We start from the raw sequence: 17,524 nt of genomic DNA on the forward strand, positions 1-17,524 counted from the left end.
GTAGCCCCGCCCCTTTCCTTTTTTTTTTTTTTTTTTTTTTTTTTTTTTGATTGACAGGTAAGTGACAGGCTTGTAGACAGATTCCTCCCGGTTTCATAGCAGCGGCGGGGCTTCAGAAAAGTGAATATTTCAGGGCGTAACATGACGATCAAATTCAGCCGCCGCATTTATCAACAAAATAATTATTAATTATTTTTTTAAATTATTTTTTTATTTCTTTTTTTTTTTTTACAAAGTCACGCTTCGGGTTGCTTCTTTACCACAACACAGACGGGGTTGCATCCATATTTACCTTTTGGAAAAAAAATAAAAAAATCAAAAAAATAACCTCGCGCGCGGCTGAAGGTCACTTAAAAATCAAAGGCTTTCGTGCGCATGCGCAGCTTCATAAAACCCGCAATATGGCGAGGGCGCCTGGCTGCGCAGAGTGGGAGCAGGTGGAGGAGGGGGAGGGGGAGGGGGAGGGGGGGGAGGAGGAAGGGGAGGGGGGGGAGTGGGGGTCCCGGAGCATCATGAGGAAGGAGCCGCTCCAGGCGGACCTGCAGCGGGCCCGGCTGAGTGAGAACACCCGGCTGGCGACCCGCTACGCGGTCCGGATCTTCAGGGAGTACCTGAGCGACAGAGCCCAGAGCCCGGACTTCGAAACTCTGGACAAGGACGCGCTGTGCGCGCTGCTGCGCTCCTTTTACGCGGAGGCGCGCTCCAAGAGCGGCCAGCTGTACAGCAAGTCGTCCCTCATCAGCATCCGCAGCTCCCTCAACCGGTACCTGAACGAGCCGCCGTTCTGCCGCACCCTGGACCTCACCAAGGACCCGGAGCTGCGCAGCGCCAACCTGGCCCTGGCCGCGGTCATCCGCCGGCTGGAGGAGCAGGGCGCCGGTCCCGTGGTGCAGAAGCAGGCCATCGCGCGCTCGGACCTGCGCAGGCTCTACGAGTCCCCGGTGTTCGGCACCGACACGCCGTTCGGGCTGCTCAACAAGGTCTGGTTCGAGACCTGCATGTACTTCTGCACGCGGGGGAGGGAGAACCAGCGCGAGTTGGAGGAGGACTCGTTCGGCCTGGCCGCGGACGCGCGCGGGAGGAGGTTCGTGTACTTGAAGGCGCTCGGGCCGGACCGCCACAAGTCGCGCTCCCCCGCCTGGGCCAGGAGGAGTCCGGACGCGGACGAGGACGCGCCGCCGCGCATGTACGAGACGGGCACGGATCGGTGTCCGTACGCCAGCTTCGTGCGCTACGTGTCCAAGCGGAACCGGCTGTGCGCGGCCTTCTTCCAGCGGCCGCGGGACCACTGCTGCGCGCGCGACGCCACCTGGTTCGAGAACAAAGCCATCGGGAAGAACCTGCTGGGCACGCGGATGCAGATGCTGTCGCGCGCCGCCAAGCTCTCCAAGACCTACACCAACCACTGCATCGGCGCCGTCTCCATAGCAACGCTCAACGGCGTGGTGGGAGGCGCCGCCAGGACGCGGACACGCCTCCTGCGCCGCGTGCGCGAGGGCTCCGCGACTGACGTCCCGGGAGGGGGGCAGGTGGAGGAGAAGGAGGACCCCCGGTCCCGGTCCCGGTCCCGGTCCCCGGTGTCAGGTCCAGCACAGGTGGGAAGGAAGGAAGGAAGAAAAGGAGGGAGGAAGGACGAGAGGAGGATGTTTATTTTAAACTTTATGCAAAAGTCAGAATTTTGACTTGGAGTTCAAATGGAATGTGAAAAAAGTGTGTGTGTGTGTGTGTGTGTGAGCAGGTCCCCTCGCCGTCTCCGTGCGGCGTCCCGGCGCCGGCGAGGCTCACCAAGGCCAACGCCCCGGTGCACATCGACGTGGGGGGGCACGTGTACACCAGCAGCTTGGCAACGCTCACCAAGTACCCCGAGTCCAGGTGACACACACACACACACACACACACACACACACACACACTGTCCTGAGATCACATTTTAAGAGGGGTTTATCAATCAGAGGACCCGTTTCCATGACAACGGGGCTCACAGCCAAGTGATTGAAAGCATTCCATCTCCATGGAAATGGGGAAATGCTCTGATTCTGTCTCCATGGTAACGGGCAAACACCTTTTTTTTTTTTTTAACACTACATCTTCATGGAAGCAGGAGGAAATGCGACTTTTCGAAAACACAGTGACTCCATCTCCATGGCAACGAGGATAAACAACAAGTTGAAAACGCGTCCGCTAAATGAAATTGTGGAATTGTGGAATTGTGGAATTGACGGGTTGGCTTGTTGTTATAGATCAGGGATGGGCAACTGGCGGCCCGTGGGCTGCATACGGCCCACACCCTCACTCCGTACGGCCCTTGAAGAAGAATCGCGCAACTTTTTTACCTCAATAAATGTTTTTCCGAATCCCTGTGGGGGTAAACAAAGACTTGTCACGGTGATTACAACTTTTATACATGCATTTCAGCGTGAAAATGTGCAGTTATTGTACTGTGTGTTGGGCCAGTAAACATATATTATACGAACATGTAAAATGGCAATTTTATCAGATCTGATTCAGTGTGTGGTCTGATGCGGTCCTCTGGTAGTGCTGATAAAAAAATGGTGGCCCTCTCCATTGTTTATGTTGCCCATCCCTGTTATACATGTTTGACAGCGTTGCGGTTTATCAATAAATTACTAAAATATTGATTTCCGGGAGTAATTGATTACTTTAAGTAATTTAGTTACTTATTAATTTGTGTAAATTGTGATTTACCAATTCATAATTGATGGTCATTAACAGTGGATCAATAATAACAATCAATTACAGCATAATAAACTGTTTAAAGTGAAGCACCAAGTAATGTAACCCAACATCAATTATTATTAATCAGAATAAATGGTTATTTATTCATTAATAATGTTAAATAATCAGCTATTTGGGAATGGAGTAGACCACAGAGTGATGTAACCATCAAATCATTGATTAACAAGGTGTTATTAAATAATCAATAATGCCACAAATGACCAATTCCTGGAAATGGGTAAATTACAGAAAATGAGCCGAGAGAAGTTGTAAATTAAGCATTGAATTAACCTATGATTTATTGAATTAATTTAAATTTAATCCATAAATTTAGTTAATTGTTCATCTTTGGATAAACAACTGATAAATTATCAGAGAAGGGTGTGATCGAGCACAGACTGTTACAACCAGGAACTTAGTCACAAGACCACCAAAAACACAAGAATGAATCATCCAGTTCAGTTAATGAGCGTTTATTGTATTAACAATGTCTATGACCAATCAACACATCTAATGACAAAACAGGACATATTCAAAGATTGCAAACATCTGTGTGTGTGTGTGTGTGTGTGTGTGTGTGTGTGTGTGTGTGTGTATGTATGTATGGTGGAGCGGCAAGATGCTTTGAGGCCTGTTTTAATCCGTTAGGAGACGCAGTTGGTCAGCGTCCTCTCGATAGATGTCGGCCGTAGACTGAAGATGAAGGCCGGGATCTCAATTTTTGAGTGGCGGTCGCTCAGCCAATCAGAAGCCGGTCTGAGTCCTGATGGTGGTGGACTGCTGGTGTGAAGCAGGCCGAAATAACCAAAATGTTTCTGCTCAATTCTGAGGTCCCAACAACGGGTTGCATTGTTGTTGTAGATGGAAGCGCTTGACGGGTTGGGTTGTTGTTGTAGATGGTTAAAGGGTTGGGTTGTTGTTGATGGAAGCGCTTGACAGGTTGGGTTGTTGTTGTAGATGGTTGATGGGTTGTGTTGTGTTGTAGATGGTTGACAGGTTGGGTTGTCATTGTAGATGAAGCGGTTGACAGGTTGGGTTGTTGCTGTGTATGGTTGATGGGTTGGGTTGTTGCTGTGTATGGTTGATGGGTTGGGTTGTTGGTGTGGATGGTTGATGGGTTGTTGGTGTGGATGGTTGACGGGTTTGGTTGTTGTAGATAGAATCGGTTGACAGGTTGGGTTGTTGGTGTGGATGGTTGACGGGTTTGGTTGTTGTAGATAGAATCGGTTGACAGGTTGGGTTGTTGGTGTGGATGGCTGACGGGTTTGGTTGTTGTAGATAGAATCGGTTGACAGGTTGGGTTGTTGGTGTGGATGGCTGACGGGTTTGGTTGTTGTAGATAGAATCGGTTGACAGGTTGGGTTGTTGGTGTGGATGGTTGACGGGTTTGGTTGTTGTAGATAGAATCGGTTGACAGGTTGGGTTGTTGGTGTGGATGGCTGACGGGTTTGGTTGTTGTAGATAGAATCGGTTGACAGGTTGGGTTGTTGGTGTGGATGGTTGACGGGTTGGGTTGTTGTAGATGGAATCGGTTGACGGGTTGGTTTGTTGCTATGGATGGCTGACGGGTTGGGTTGTTGCTGTGGATGGTTGACGGGTTGGGTTGTTGCTGTGGATGGTTGATGGGTGGGGTTGTTGCTGTGGATGGTTGACGGGTTGGGTTGTTGTAGATAGAATTGGTTGATGGGTTGGATTGTTGCTGTGGATGGTTGATGGGTTGGGTTGATGCTTTGGGTTGTTGATGGGTTGGATTGTTGTTGTATATGAAATCGGTTGATGGGTTGGATTGTTGCTGTGGATGGTTGATGGGTTGGGTTGTTGGTGTGGATGGCTGACGGGTTTGGTTGTTGTAGATAGAATCGGTTGACAGGTTGGGTTGTTGGTGTGGATGGTTGATGGGTTTGGTTGTTGTAGATAGAATCGGTTGACGGGTTGGATTGTTGCTGTGGATGGTTGATGGGTTGGGTTGATGCTTTGGGTGGTTGATGGGTTGGATTGTTGCTGTGGATGGTTGATGGGTTGGATTGTTGCTGTGGATAGTTGACGGGTTGGGTTGTTGTCGACACAGGATCGGCCGACTGTTTTGCGGGACGGAACCCATCGTGCTGGACACTCTGAAGCAGCACTACTTCATCAACAGAGACGGACCCATGTTCAGATACATCCTCAACTTCCTGAGGACGTCCAGGCTGCTCATCCCCGACGACTTCCAGGTCTGGGAACTCCTTCAAACGTACGTGGTTCCTGATTGGAACCTGATCTCATGTATATGGTTCCTGAGGGGAACATGTTCTCCTCTTCCTGGTTCCCTCAGGAGTACTCCCTGCTGTACGAAGAGGCCTCGTTCTTCCAGCTGGCTCCTCTGCAGGCCGAGCTGGAGCGCTGGAGAACCCGGCGAGTTCCCGAGCCGCCGGTCTCCGACTGTCAGTGTGTTCTTGTCCACGTGGTTCCGGAGCCGGGCGAGAGAATCAGCGTGAGCACCCAGCAGGCGGTGATGGAGGAGGTGTTTCCAGAAGTGAGGGTGAGGGACGCCATGTTGGATTCTCAGAACCAGGACTCGGCCTACGCGGTCCGGTTCCCTCTCAGCGCGTACTGCCAGCTGAGCTCGGTCCAGGTAACCGCCTCATGCCACAAGCTGGCTTCCTGCCGGCTGGTTCTCACGTCTCCTCTCCATGTTCCTGCAGGTGTTGGAGCGGTTCCAGCAGAAAGGATTCTGGATCACGGGCTCCTGTGGCGGCGGCGTAGACTCATCTCACTTCAGTCACTACGTTCTCCGGAGGGACGGCGGGGGCTGCCCCTCAGTCAGTCCCCTCAAACACTGGCTTCTGGACCAGGAGCAGGACCAAGACCAGGAGCAGGACTAGGAGTAGGACCAGGACCAAGGCCAGGAGTTGGAGTCAGACCACGACCAGCAGTAAGGGTAGGACCAGGACCAAGCCCGGGAGCAGGAGTAGGAGTAAGATCAGGACCAGGAGTAGGAGCAGGAGTATGAGTAGGACCAGGACCATGATTGAAAAAGTTGCGTTTTCACCCGTTTCCATGGAGACGGAGTCGGAGCGTTCTCTAAACGTTCTCCGTGTGGTTTTGTGTTTTCACTTGAAAACACGGCGGCTGAACTGAGGCCTGAGCAGGAGCAGTTCGACTGACTCTTCTTCATCACATTGATGCATAACATGAGGCAGAACAGGTCCGGCTGTTGTTTCTGATTGTTGGAAGCCACGACAATGGAACCTTCACCTTTCATTCTACTGAATGCATCAATTGCACGGAAGCTTTTATAAACCGAATAAAGGAATCTTTAAATGTTTGGATTGTTCAGCGTGTTGCTTTCGGTAGAACAAGACTCAGAGGAGGAGAACCCTGCAGAACCAGACGCACAGGTGTTTATATGTCAGCATACCAACGACTGTGGCTTATTGCGACCTGATTTAGAAAGCCATTGTTGATGTTTGGGTGTGGGAGAACAGAGAGCGGGTGTGACAGAACATGTTCAGGTCGGATTAGTTTGAGGCTCCATTGTCGAGGTTTGGAATGCGTGCTGTGTCATGCTGTGACGGAGAACCCCGAGCAACCTGGAATGAACACACGCACTTTTAGAAACAGTCTGGAGACGTTTATTGTGACAGAAACACACACACGTTCTGCAGAGAATACACCGAAAACGTGAAGGATGCTGTCCAAATATGGCGGTTATCATGGTAGCTGATTTCCATGGGAACCAAAACACTTCCAAAGTACATCTGATTCTAGGACCATATAGGTCTGGAGAGTCTACTGTAAGCAGATCAAATCCTAGAACAATAGAGGTCTGGAGAGTCTGCTGTACTAGATCAGATCCTAGAACCCTAGGGCTCTGGAGGGTGTACCGTAGCAGCTCAGATCCTAGAACCATAGAGGTCTGGAGGGTCTACCACTATCAATCAATCAATCAATCAAATTTGATTTGTATAGCCATTTACACACAAACAGTGACAAAAGTGCTTTACAAATTGAAATTTTGTCCATGATCAATTAAAAGGAGCTATGAAAATAAAAACAAATAAAATACAATTAAACCAAAGTGCCACTGTGCTGCTGAGAGTTAAATGCCAGCCTGAATAGATGAGTTTTAAGCCTGGATTTCAAAAGGCCCAGGTCAGTGATGGTTGGCATGTTGGGGGGCAGTTTGTTCCAAAGTCTGGGCCCAGCAACAGAAAACGCCCGATCTCCCCAATGTTTATATCGGGCTCTAGGGACTTCCAGCAAGAGCTGGTTTGATGACCTCAAAGCCCTGTTTGAACTGCCAACTTTGAGAAGCTCTGTAAGGTATGGGGGAGCAAGGCCATTAAGTGCTTTAAAAACAAAAAGTAAGAGTTTAAAATCGACTCTGAAAGAAACTGGAAGCCAATGCAGTGATAGAAGAACCGGGGTAAAGCGCTCACGGCGAGGCGTGTTTGTTAGGAAGCGAGCTGCAGCGTTTTGCACCAGCTGGAGGCGATTCAGGCGAGACTGGGATGCTCCGATGTAAAGGGCGTTACAATAGTCTATTCTGGAGCTGATAGAAGCAGGGATTGTCTTTTCCAGGTCAGAGCGGTTTAAAAATGGCTTCACCTTGGCCAGGAGACGCAACTGATAAAAACTCGCTCGGACCACACTGTCAATCTGTTTGTCAAATCTAAAATCACTGTCAAGAAGAACACCGAGATTTCTTACAGTGGGTTTAAAATGATCAGACATCACACCAAAGTCTCCAGGCAAGGAGTCGCCAAATAAGATGCAGTCTGTTTTTGCTTCATTAAGATGAAGGACATTCTGACATAACCACTGTTTAATGTCAGATATGCAGCCCATTACTTGTTTGACAGCATCACTCGTACGTGATGACACAGGCAAATAGATTTGCAGGTCATCTGCATAACAGTGAAATGATCATTTGTGATGCACAATTATTGATCCCAAAGGCAGCATGTAGACAGAGAACAAAATAGGACCCAAAATAGAGCCCTGAGGCACTCCACAGGTTGAAGGGGCAACAGAAGAGGACAAATTGCCGATCCTAACAGAGAAACTTCTGTCTGATAAGTAGGATTTAAACCATTTCAACACAGTACCACAAATGCCGACCATCTCAAGGCGTGACAAAAGAATACTGTGATCAATAGTGTCAAATGCTGCCGTTAGATCTGAGAGTACTAAAGCAACAGGACTTTTAGCGTCAACAGGGAGGGCGATATCATTGTGAACCTTCAACAGGGCAGACTCTGTGCTGTGTCTTGACCTAAAACCAGACTGGAATTTCTCGAGAATAGAATTACGATCTAGAAACACATGGAGCTGTGTAAAAACAACTTTCTCAAGAACCTTTGAAATAAAAGACGAATTTGATACTGGTCTAAAATTAGATAAGATACTAGAATCAAGCTGAGGCTTTTTTAGCAGAGGTCGGACAACAGCATGCTTAAAAGCATCAGGGACACATCCAGAGTTGAGAGAAGTATTGATTAAGATCAAGAAGGAGGGCCCCACAATGTTAAAAACCTCCTTCAGCAGTTTGGTTGGAAAGATGTCTAAAGAGCAGTTAGTGGTCCTCATACCGTTTACAATGTCTGTGAGGGACGGAAGTGAGGCAGGCTCGAACTAATTGAACACTGCTGAGTATGAGCTCGTCAAATCAGACTGGTCTGGACAGTTGCCACTGCTGCACAGGGCTCTCACACAGCGGATCAGATTGTAGAATTATATAGGTCTGGAGGGTCTACCATAGCAGATCAGATCGTAGAACAACAGAGGTCTGGAGGGTCTACCACAGCAGATCAGATCGTAGAACCATATAGGTTTGGAGAGTCTGCCATAGCAGATCAGATCCTAAAACCATAGAGGCCTGGAGGGTCTACCGTAGCGGAACAGATCCTAAAACCATAGCGATCTGGAGGGTCTACTGTAGCAGATCAGATCGTAGAACCATAAAGGTATGGAGAGTCTACCGTAGCAGATCAGTCTACCGTAGCAGATCAGATCCGAGCCCCACAAATTGAGCGTTTTTCTGTTAAATTCCAGCCATGAGGAAGAACGCTGGTTTCACTGTAAACAAGGGAGTGTCTGCTTCAGCTGTCCAAACACCGGTTCTATTGTCACCTTAAAGGTCAGCTGAGTTGATTGTTCTTCGGTCATTGTTCAGAGTCAACAAGTATGTAAAACAACTAATAAAGTTTGTACAGAATGGGAAGGGAGTGTCTGAACAGTCATCCTGAGAACATGGAGGAACAAACAAAGGCTAATGGAGGCTCTTACACAATCCATTACAGATCATAAAGGCCAACGACACAGATGGTCATTTGGAATAATCACAGGAATAAAGTTTAGAAATGATCAATTTACAAGTTTACACAACAGTCATTACGAGGTTGTTGAAGTTATGACTGTACTGGCCGTTAAGTGAAGGGAACCAGACTTACTTCCAAACAAAGGTCAAACAGCACCGTTACACCAAGACCAGCAGTCCTTGGAGAACCTGCCATCCCCAGACTTAAAGATAGATATTTTCCTGCTCAGTGTTAAAACTATATTATTATTGTTTTTTTTTATCATTGATTCCATTCTAGTACTGTAATGTTGAGATCTTTTTAAAAATGAGAAATCTGATGATAAGTTCCACTCATCAGTGGTGTTCTTGGTTGTTTTTCCATTCAATAGGCCATTTCACAACCCTATAACCCTGTAAACTATTGCCAAATTGTTCTAGCATGTTTGATTTTTGACAAACTGACCCCAAGACCATTCCAATTTTTTAAAATACTTGCATTTCGGAGCCCAAAGGTGACTTCGGCAGGTCAGATTGCGGCTATCTTGAAAAATGGCCGGCCTCCTGGATTTTTTTGGAGGCCAATAGGACAGATCAGCCCCAAAGAACAATCAGGCAAAATGTCATGCTGTGTCATGAGTTGCACAATTTTTCCATTATCTGCTCCACTCAATGGTCGAACTGTTCTCAACCTGTCCGGTACTGGTGCAGTAAGTTGGGCCTCCAGTTGGGAGCCGGTGTTTTGGACTCGTTACGTGGACGACGGAACCGTCAGGTCAGATGTTACGTAAATGTTCCGTGGAGAAGCCAGCAGATCAGCCAGCATCACGTTGTCGTCTTCAGCTGAAAAATGTGAGATATTCAAGGTGTGGGTGGAGGAACAGAAGAGATGGAGAGCTGCCACACCTGTCTTCGTGTCGTCCTCCTGATAGACTCCAGTCGGCTCCCAGAAGAACAGGTAAGTTCACAATCCTGCTATTTTTATAAAGATGGTGTCAGCGATCAGAGGGGGAGTGTCCCCCTGAAGGAACAGCCACCCTGTAATTAACACGTTGCCTCAGTGTGGATATAAAGAGGAGGGAGTCGGACGCAGCAGTCACACAGCCTCCATCCGTCGCCTCCTGGTCAAGATGAAGCTGCTCCTCTCTCTCCTGGCGCTCTGCACGCTCTCCGCCACAGGTAACCAAAGTCTGCTCTGGCTTCAGGCTCTCGGGAGGTTCCGCTGCCGGCGCGTTCTTCATCATGTCTCTTGCCGTTCCAGCCGGAGCTCTCACGTGCTTGCAGTGCACCAGCTCCAGTAACCCCACCTGCCTGCTGCCTTCCACTGAAACCTGCACGGGGTCTGAAACGGCGTGCATCAACGCATTCGTCACAGGTATGGCCGTCTTGCCCTCGTCTCGTCAGAGCTGTGGCTTCCTTCAGAGTTGAAAATCTTTGTTTGGACCACAGATCAAGATGGAAATGAGAGGATCTTCAGGAGGTGTGCTGGACCCGGACTGTGCCCAGATCTTGGCCAGACTTTAGTTGAAGCCAGTGTGGGTGCGGTGGCCGTCGCTGCATTTCGGGAATGCTGTGATTCAGATAACTGCAATGGAGGCAATCTTACCTGTAAGTATATCAGGATCAGAGCGGTTGTGAAGAAAAGACACTGTGAAAAAGTCACTGAGTGCTTTCTTGTCGTTTTCAGTCCCCGATCCTCCGCAACCAAATGGAAAAACGTGTCCTGGTACGACTCCTCCTGATGCCACCTTCACTGATGTGGTGCAGTGTCGAGGAAATCAGGACACCTGCTTTCTGGGACAAGGTCAGTGCTCAAACTCACCAGCATCTCGACTAATGGAGACATGATTTGACCGAAAACCTCCAACTTTTCATCCCCAGCTATACGGAATGGAGCCCTCGTGACTATTGGTGGATGTGGAAGCTCCGACGTGTGCGACAGTGCAAACGAACTCGAACAGGTGCCGTTTATCGAGGGAGCTGTCCGTGTCGATGTGGTGTGTACCGCAATAACAACTACAACTACAACTACAACTACAACTACTCCTCCGACTACAACTTCAACTACTCCTCCAACAACTGAGCCACCCACTTTTGGGATGCCTCCACCCACCGATGTGCCGCCTGCAACCGACATGCCAAAAGACCCCAAGGCGTTCTTGGCCAAATTCAAATTTCTGGTGGTTAAACTGAAGCTTCTGTCGGCTGCAATCAAGCTGCAGCTGGCCCAGCTGCTCCAGCAACACCAGCTGGTGCTCTTCCAACTGCATCTGCAGCTGCTGGACTACCAGCAGCAACTGCTGAGCCAACAGGAAGGGCTGCCCATCGACCACTACCACCAACTGCCTCTGTACTACCAGCAATGCCTGCTGGTCAGCCACCACCAGCTGCTGCTCCATCAGCTCCACCTGTCTCTCAGCGGGCAGCAACACCTCCTGCAGCTCCTCTACTACCAGCAAGTGTATGTCCACCAGCTACAACAGCTGCTGCACTATCACCACGGCCACATACTGCCCCACTACTACGGTTACCTGATGCACTACTATTACAATCAAGCCCCCCAACCAGTTTCCGCCACCACCCCCGAGGAACCCACCACCGAGGCACCCACCCCCGGGAAACCCACCCCCGAGGAACCCACCACCACCACACCTGTGGTGGGGGAAGGGTAGACATCTTCCAAATGTTAGAGAACCGTAATCACAATGTTTTCAATCATCAGCCTTCTTTCAGTGTCTTTGAGTCAAATTTAACTCCAGAGGGAAACTAATCAACTTCACTCAATCCCTTCATCTACCTGCTGCTGTCTTTTATTCCACTCATCAATAAATCTACATCTGCAAATTAAACTGCTCCTGATGTTTTTCTGTCTCTTTCCTCGTCACGTTCATCATAAAGTCCAATAAATTACAATACTGATCCAGACAAGCGGATTTTTCATAGTTTTAAACACAGCAGTTGTTCCTTTAAAGGTGCCTTAAGGAGTTTGCACGTTTTATGTGAAACAGCGCCCCCTGCAGGCCTTGGGCGTAATGCAGCTTAGTAAAAAACTCGTGCCTGTGGCTCGCGTGCACGGAAGAGAGAAACTCCTTCCTCGCACTTTTAGTAGCGCTCGAGTAAGATCTAAGTTTCTGTTACCTGGTGGAGTCTGTGTGGAGCTGCAGTGCTAGAAGCCAGTCTGTTCTGACTTTCTGGAAGATCCTGCTCAGTTGTTGCTCACTAAGCATCTGGCGGAGTAATGGCGGACAAAATGAAACCTAACTAAATCAGGCCAGCCGGAGCGCGCATTACTTCATTCCTTTCAAATTGTACCGGACCGGCACTGCAACTTTCAAGTGACAATTTACCGCTGTTAAGAGGTACTTGTAATGAATATGTCAGGGCACATTGTACACATCATTAAAAATGTGTAACATATTTATGGTGGGAAATAAGTATTTTTAAAGTTGAAAAACTCCTCAATGCACCTTTAAAGGACTTAAAATCACAACAGGGAATTATCAATAACTAATGTTGATAGGCAATTTGAAATGTCTAAACTTTTTAATTAAAAGAAATGAATGAATTCTATTGGATGAAATCATTCCTGTGTTCCTTAAAACAATCAATCACACTGAGACATATGAGCACAAAAAGGATTGTCTTCCACTCTTCTTCTCTCAACTCCACCTGCGAGCCAACAGCGCCCACCAGTGGCCCAAAACTGCAACAACATCACCTCTTGTGAAGGCTGTTCTTCCTGTAGAACCACCATCAAGACATTTCCCTGGTCTGGAACCCCCTCCCTGACCAGAACCGAGCCTCACAGTCGACAGATAATTTAACAGAATTTGAGGAGACAGAATTTCATCTCAGTATGAGTCAGAAGCATCATCTGTGTGTTTACAGTTTGACTGCTGTCATGAAGATGTATAGAGTGAAAGCAGTGTTTGTTTGTATGTTTGACCAAGCTCTTTTGGATTTATTGCATTTCCATTCACAACCGCTCTATCATGTCTTCCGAGTAGTAACCAGGCTGGCTGCTGGGAAAACTTTGAAAATGAGCCAGTTCTCCTGGAGGAATGGTCTTGAGAATTTCAGAATGTGGCGATCTTGACTTCTGTCCTTTCTGGAGGTAGTTCCAGTATTTGACCAAGATTTGACCAATCGCGCTTGAAGCACCTGTTGCACAAAGGTTCCCTTTCAGTCGATTCACTCGGTACAACACATATAGTATGGGACATCACGCCCCCTTACGGCCTGCTGAAGACGCCTCTATTCACGCCTTTACGGCAGATGAAGCTACAGAAAGGGGCTACCTGGCGCTCTGCCCCCTGGTGGATGGCCTGGGAATTAAGGTGCCGCAAATTGAAAATCAGCCTTCCCTCAGAAAAAGGCCTAACTGTCCATAGGGTGTTCGAGGGTTCGTGGGAGCTGAGTAGTCCACATGTGTTTTGTGGATTTGGAGAAGGTGTTCAACCTCATCCCTCATGGTATCTTGTGGGGGGGCTTTGTAAGTACGGAGTCCGGGGCCCCTTGTTAAGGGCCGTCCGGTCTCTGTATGACCGAAGTAGGAGTCTGGTCTGCACTGCTGGCAGTTAGTCAGACCTGTTCCCGGTGCATGTTGGACTCTGGCAGGGCTGCCCTTTCACACCGGTTCTGTTCATAATCTTTATGGACAGAATTTCTAGGTGCAGCCAGGAGCCAGAATGGGGTCGGGATGGTAGCCACAGGATTTCGTCTCTGTTTTTGGCATGTCGCACAAAGGTAGGAGAACCCGAGGAAGACCCAGGACATGCTAGACAGACTGTGTCTCTTGGCTGGCCTGGGAACGCCTTGGAATCCTCCTGGTAGAGCTGGAGGAAGTGTCTGGGCACAGAGAAGTCTGGAGACAGGAAGTCTGGGCATCCCTACTGAGGCTGCTGCCCCCATGCCCCGGTCCCAGATAAGAGGTAGAAAATGGATGGATGGATGGATGGGTGAAAGTTTTGGTAAGACCATCATTACATCCATCCATCCATCCATAAGTAAGTAAAGCAAGTAAAGTTTATTTATACAGCACCTTTCACAGACAAAAAGCCACAAAGTGCTTCACAGCATACATAAATAAGACAACAATTAAATACACATAGATAAATAAGCAACACTAAAAATGAGATCAAAACAGGCCCGAAAAACTAAGCAAATGCTTGAGAGAATAAAAAGGTTTTGAGTTGAGTCTTAAAAGTGTCAACAGTCACAACTGAACGGAGAGAGAGCGGGAGATCGTTCCAGAGCCTGGGAGCAACGGCCTGGAATGATCGGACCCCTCTGGTCCTGAACCGGGTACGCGGCACCTTTAAGAGATTCTGGTCCGCAGACCTTAAAGCCCTCACAGGGGAGTAGGGCTGGAGCAGGTCGCCAATATAAGAAGGAGCTTGGTTGTGCAAGGCCCGAAAGGTTAAAACCAAAATCTTAAAGTTGACTCTATAAATTCCAGTGAAGCTCCTTCAGACTGGGAGACATGCGGGTCCATCTGTTTGTGCGGGTCAAGATTCTTGCTGCAGAGTTTTGCACAAGTTGCAGCCTCGAAAGCTCCTTCTTATTTATGCATGAGAACAGGCTGTTGCAGTAGTCTAAGCGGGATGAGACAAAAGCATGAATGATGAGCTCTAAATCATTGAATGAGACCATTTTCCTAAGTTTAGAGATTTTTCTTAGTTGAAAGAAACAGTTTCTCGTCAGCTGCTTGCAGTGCTGCACCAGAGACATGTCTTTATCAAAGAAAACACCCAGGTTTCTAAGACTGGATTTAGCAGACTGCCCGAGGTCACCAAGGTACTGTTTGATCTCTGGAATTGAGACATCAGGGTCGAAGATGAGTGTTTCAGTTTTGTCTGCGTTGGAGAGAATTTTCGCTAAGCCATTGTTTTATTTCTGGCAAGCAGTGGAAAAGGGAATCAAGCTTCTGTATCCCATCCGGCTTGAAAGAGCAGTAGAGCTGGATGTCGTCAGCGTACAAGTGGTAAGAGACATCCTTAAACCTTTGGATTATGTTACCCAGGGGGAGCAGGTACAATAGAAATAAAATAGGGCCCAGGACGGAGCCCTGAGGCACCCCACACGCCAGATTCATGGACTCTTGAGTTAACCTGGTTTATAGACACACAAAAGGTGCGTCCAGACAGGTATGAGGTAAACCACTGGAGAACCAGCCCCGACAGTCCCACATGGTCCCTCAGTCTACATAGCAGCACCTGATGGTCAAAAGTGTCAAACGCTGAGGACAGATCCAAGAGAACCAGCACGGTGCAGTTGCCCGAATCGGCAGACATCATTATGTCGCTGGACACTTTTAGTAGGGCTGTTTCTGTGGAGTGGTGCTGACGGAAGCCAGATTGGAATTTGTCGAAGAGGTTGTATTGGTCGAGGTAGGAAGACAGCTGGTTGCAGACCACCTTCTCAAGAATCTTTGACAGAAATGGCAGCTTAGAGATGGGCCTATAACTATTTCGGTCTGCCGGGTCTAAACCTCCTTTTTTTAGAAGAGGCTCCACAATGGCGTGCTTGAAGGCATTCGGGAACACACCTGATGACAGAGAGAGGTTTATCATTTCAGTGACCGAGGGACCAATTGCCTCCAGAACCTCTGGGAACAGTCTACAGGGAATGACATCAGAGGAACAGGATGAGAGTTTTGTCTTTTTTACCAGAGCCAGAACATCAGCAAGAGTTACAGACTCGAAGGTGAACCACAAGCTGGAAATAGGCTCAGCAGCAGCCGAGGCACCATACTGAGGGGGTGGCATGTTGTCCTTGAGCTTCTTGATTTTATCAGTGAAGAAATTCAAGAAAGCATGGCTGTCAGCTTGGGTGAAAACGGGGGTGACAGGAGCAGCAGGGCAAATGAAAGAGTTAATTGTATCAAACAGCACTTTAGGGTTTTTCTTATTCGCTGCCACCAGTTGGCGGATATAGTTGGACCTGGCATTCTCAACCATTTCATTGTATGAGGAAATAAGATCCCTGAGATGGAGCCTGTGAACCTCAAGGTTAGTGGATTTCCACAGGCGTTCAGTCTTTCGACACAATCTCTTAAAGCTTAAAATATGCTCATTTATCCAAGGACATGCTTTTTTCTGTGTAGACAGATTGACTTTAACAGGAGCCACTTGATCCAAAACCATTACACAGTGGTCATCAAAGCACTGGATTAGGTCGTCTACACCAGAGCCATTTGTAAAAGGAGGGGGATCAAACAAAACAGAGAACCTTTCTGCAGTATTAGCAGTGACGATCAGCCTCTGAGACCTTACTTTTAAAGGTTTGGGCTCGAGACTGAAATGCAAATCGCATGTCACAAGACAATGCTCACTCATGTGGACATCAATCACAGACACATTTGAAATGTCCAGGCCGAGTGTAAAAACTAAGTCTAAAATGTGGCCCTTTCACATGGGTGGGTTGGCAATGAAACGTGTTGAACAAGGTTAAAAGCTTCAGTCAGTGATAAAAGTTCCATTGCATAGGGTGAGGAGGTGCTGTCAACATGAAGGTTAAAGTCTCCAAGGATTAAAACAGGTTCCAGCTTTATAATAGAGGATAAAAAGTCACTAAAATCCTTTAAAAAGGCAGCAGCAGAGCCAGGAGGACGGTAGACCACAACACCGTAGAGAGGGTGCAGGGTTCCCACCTTGACCATCTGGGATTCAAAAGAAGAGTAATCCTGTGAAGGAATCACTTTACAAATATAATCCTCCTTGTGGACGAATGTCAACCCCCCTCCACCTCGACGGGGGCGTGGCTTCCCATGTGCGGCGAAGCCAGCTGGGCAGAGCGCGTTTAAATGTATAAACTCCTCTTCTTTCTGCCAAACCTCCGTGATACACATTATATCCATATTTTCCCTTGAAATGAGGTCGTTCAGGGAAAAGGATTTGTTCCCGATGGAACAGGCATTCAGAAGACTGAGATGGATAGAGTGTGACGTCACGGAGGTTGGGTCCGAGGTGTGCAGCGTGATTGGGCGAAGGCAGCGGTTACCAGGACACCAGCTGGACCGTGCAGATGGAAACACGGAAGTGCGCTGCTCCGATGAACATCCACGACCAGGATTCAAACGCTGCACAGAATCCATCCATCCAATTTCTAAACCTCTTCTCCTTCTCAGGGTTACGGGTGGCTGGAGCTAATCCCAGCTGCTGTGGGCGAGGGTGGGGTCCACCCTGGACAGGTCACCAGTCTGTCGTAGGGTTAACCATCATTACATGTTGCTGGGTATTTCCAAAATTGGTTATTTGCCCCTCTATGCTTTCAAAGATATCTTCCTTCACACAGACCTTCAAAAAGCCTTTGTTCAGAGCAGAATGAACCAATACATGAAATTGAGAATGAACGTATTAATTAAATCATGAGAGAAAGGAAAAAAGAATGAATGAATGAATAAATGAATGAATGAATGAATGACAAATTCTACAATTCTACATTTTCATTTAGCAGACGCTTTTGTCGAAAGCGACTTACAACACAAGCAAAAATTCAGACATCAGG

The 17,524-nt window shown here is 48.0% G+C and overlaps 2 protein-coding genes across 2 annotated transcripts; both read left to right on the forward strand.

Annotated features, from left to right (window-relative positions):
* The first annotated feature begins 512 nt into the window (after nt 1-512).
* LOC115385599 (uncharacterized) lies at nt 513-5,997 on the forward strand. The gene is made up of 5 exons (XM_030087665.1): nt 513-1,595; nt 1,739-1,872; nt 4,805-4,949; nt 5,051-5,350; nt 5,421-5,997. The coding sequence occupies exons 1-5, from the start codon at nt 513-515 to the stop codon at nt 5,598-5,600; spliced, it is 1,842 nt and encodes a 613-aa protein (XP_029943525.1). The 3' UTR covers nt 5,601-5,997.
* A 4,063-nt stretch (nt 5,998-10,060) lies between these two features.
* On the forward strand, nt 10,061-11,870 carry LOC115385598 (uncharacterized). The gene is made up of 5 exons (XM_030087663.1): nt 10,061-10,195; nt 10,278-10,391; nt 10,466-10,624; nt 10,704-10,820; nt 10,898-11,870. Exons 1-5 carry the CDS (start codon nt 10,147-10,149, stop codon nt 11,686-11,688), a joined length of 1,230 nt encoding a protein of 409 aa, XP_029943523.1. The 5' UTR covers nt 10,061-10,146; the 3' UTR covers nt 11,689-11,870.
* The last annotated feature ends 5,654 nt before the right edge of the window (nt 11,871-17,524 follow it).

Source organism: Salarias fasciatus, unplaced genomic scaffold, assembly GCF_902148845.1.
Source record: "Salarias fasciatus unplaced genomic scaffold, fSalaFa1.1, whole genome shotgun sequence".
Taxonomy (NCBI): Eukaryota; Metazoa; Chordata; class Actinopteri; order Blenniiformes; family Blenniidae; genus Salarias; species Salarias fasciatus.

Excerpts from the sequence above, each read along its gene's own strand:
- LOC115385598 (XM_030087663.1), top strand. The coding sequence starts at position 10,147 with ATGAAGCTGCTCCTCTCTCTCCTGGCGCTCTGCACGCTCTCCGCCACA. Across the intron at positions 10,625-10,703 it reads CAATGGAGGCAATCTTACCT|TCCCCGATCCTCCGCAACCA; the intron begins GTAAGTATATCA and ends TGTCGTTTTCAG. Across the intron at positions 10,821-10,897 it reads CACCTGCTTTCTGGGACAAG|CTATACGGAATGGAGCCCTC; the intron begins GTCAGTGCTCAA and ends TTTCATCCCCAG.
- LOC115385599 (XM_030087665.1), top strand. The coding sequence starts at position 513 with ATGAGGAAGGAGCCGCTCCAGGCGGACCTGCAGCGGGCCCGGCTGAGT. Across the intron at positions 1,596-1,738 it reads CGGTGTCAGGTCCAGCACAG|GTCCCCTCGCCGTCTCCGTG; the intron begins GTGGGAAGGAAG and ends GTGTGTGAGCAG. Across the intron at positions 1,873-4,804 it reads ACCAAGTACCCCGAGTCCAG|GATCGGCCGACTGTTTTGCG; the intron begins GTGACACACACA and ends TTGTCGACACAG.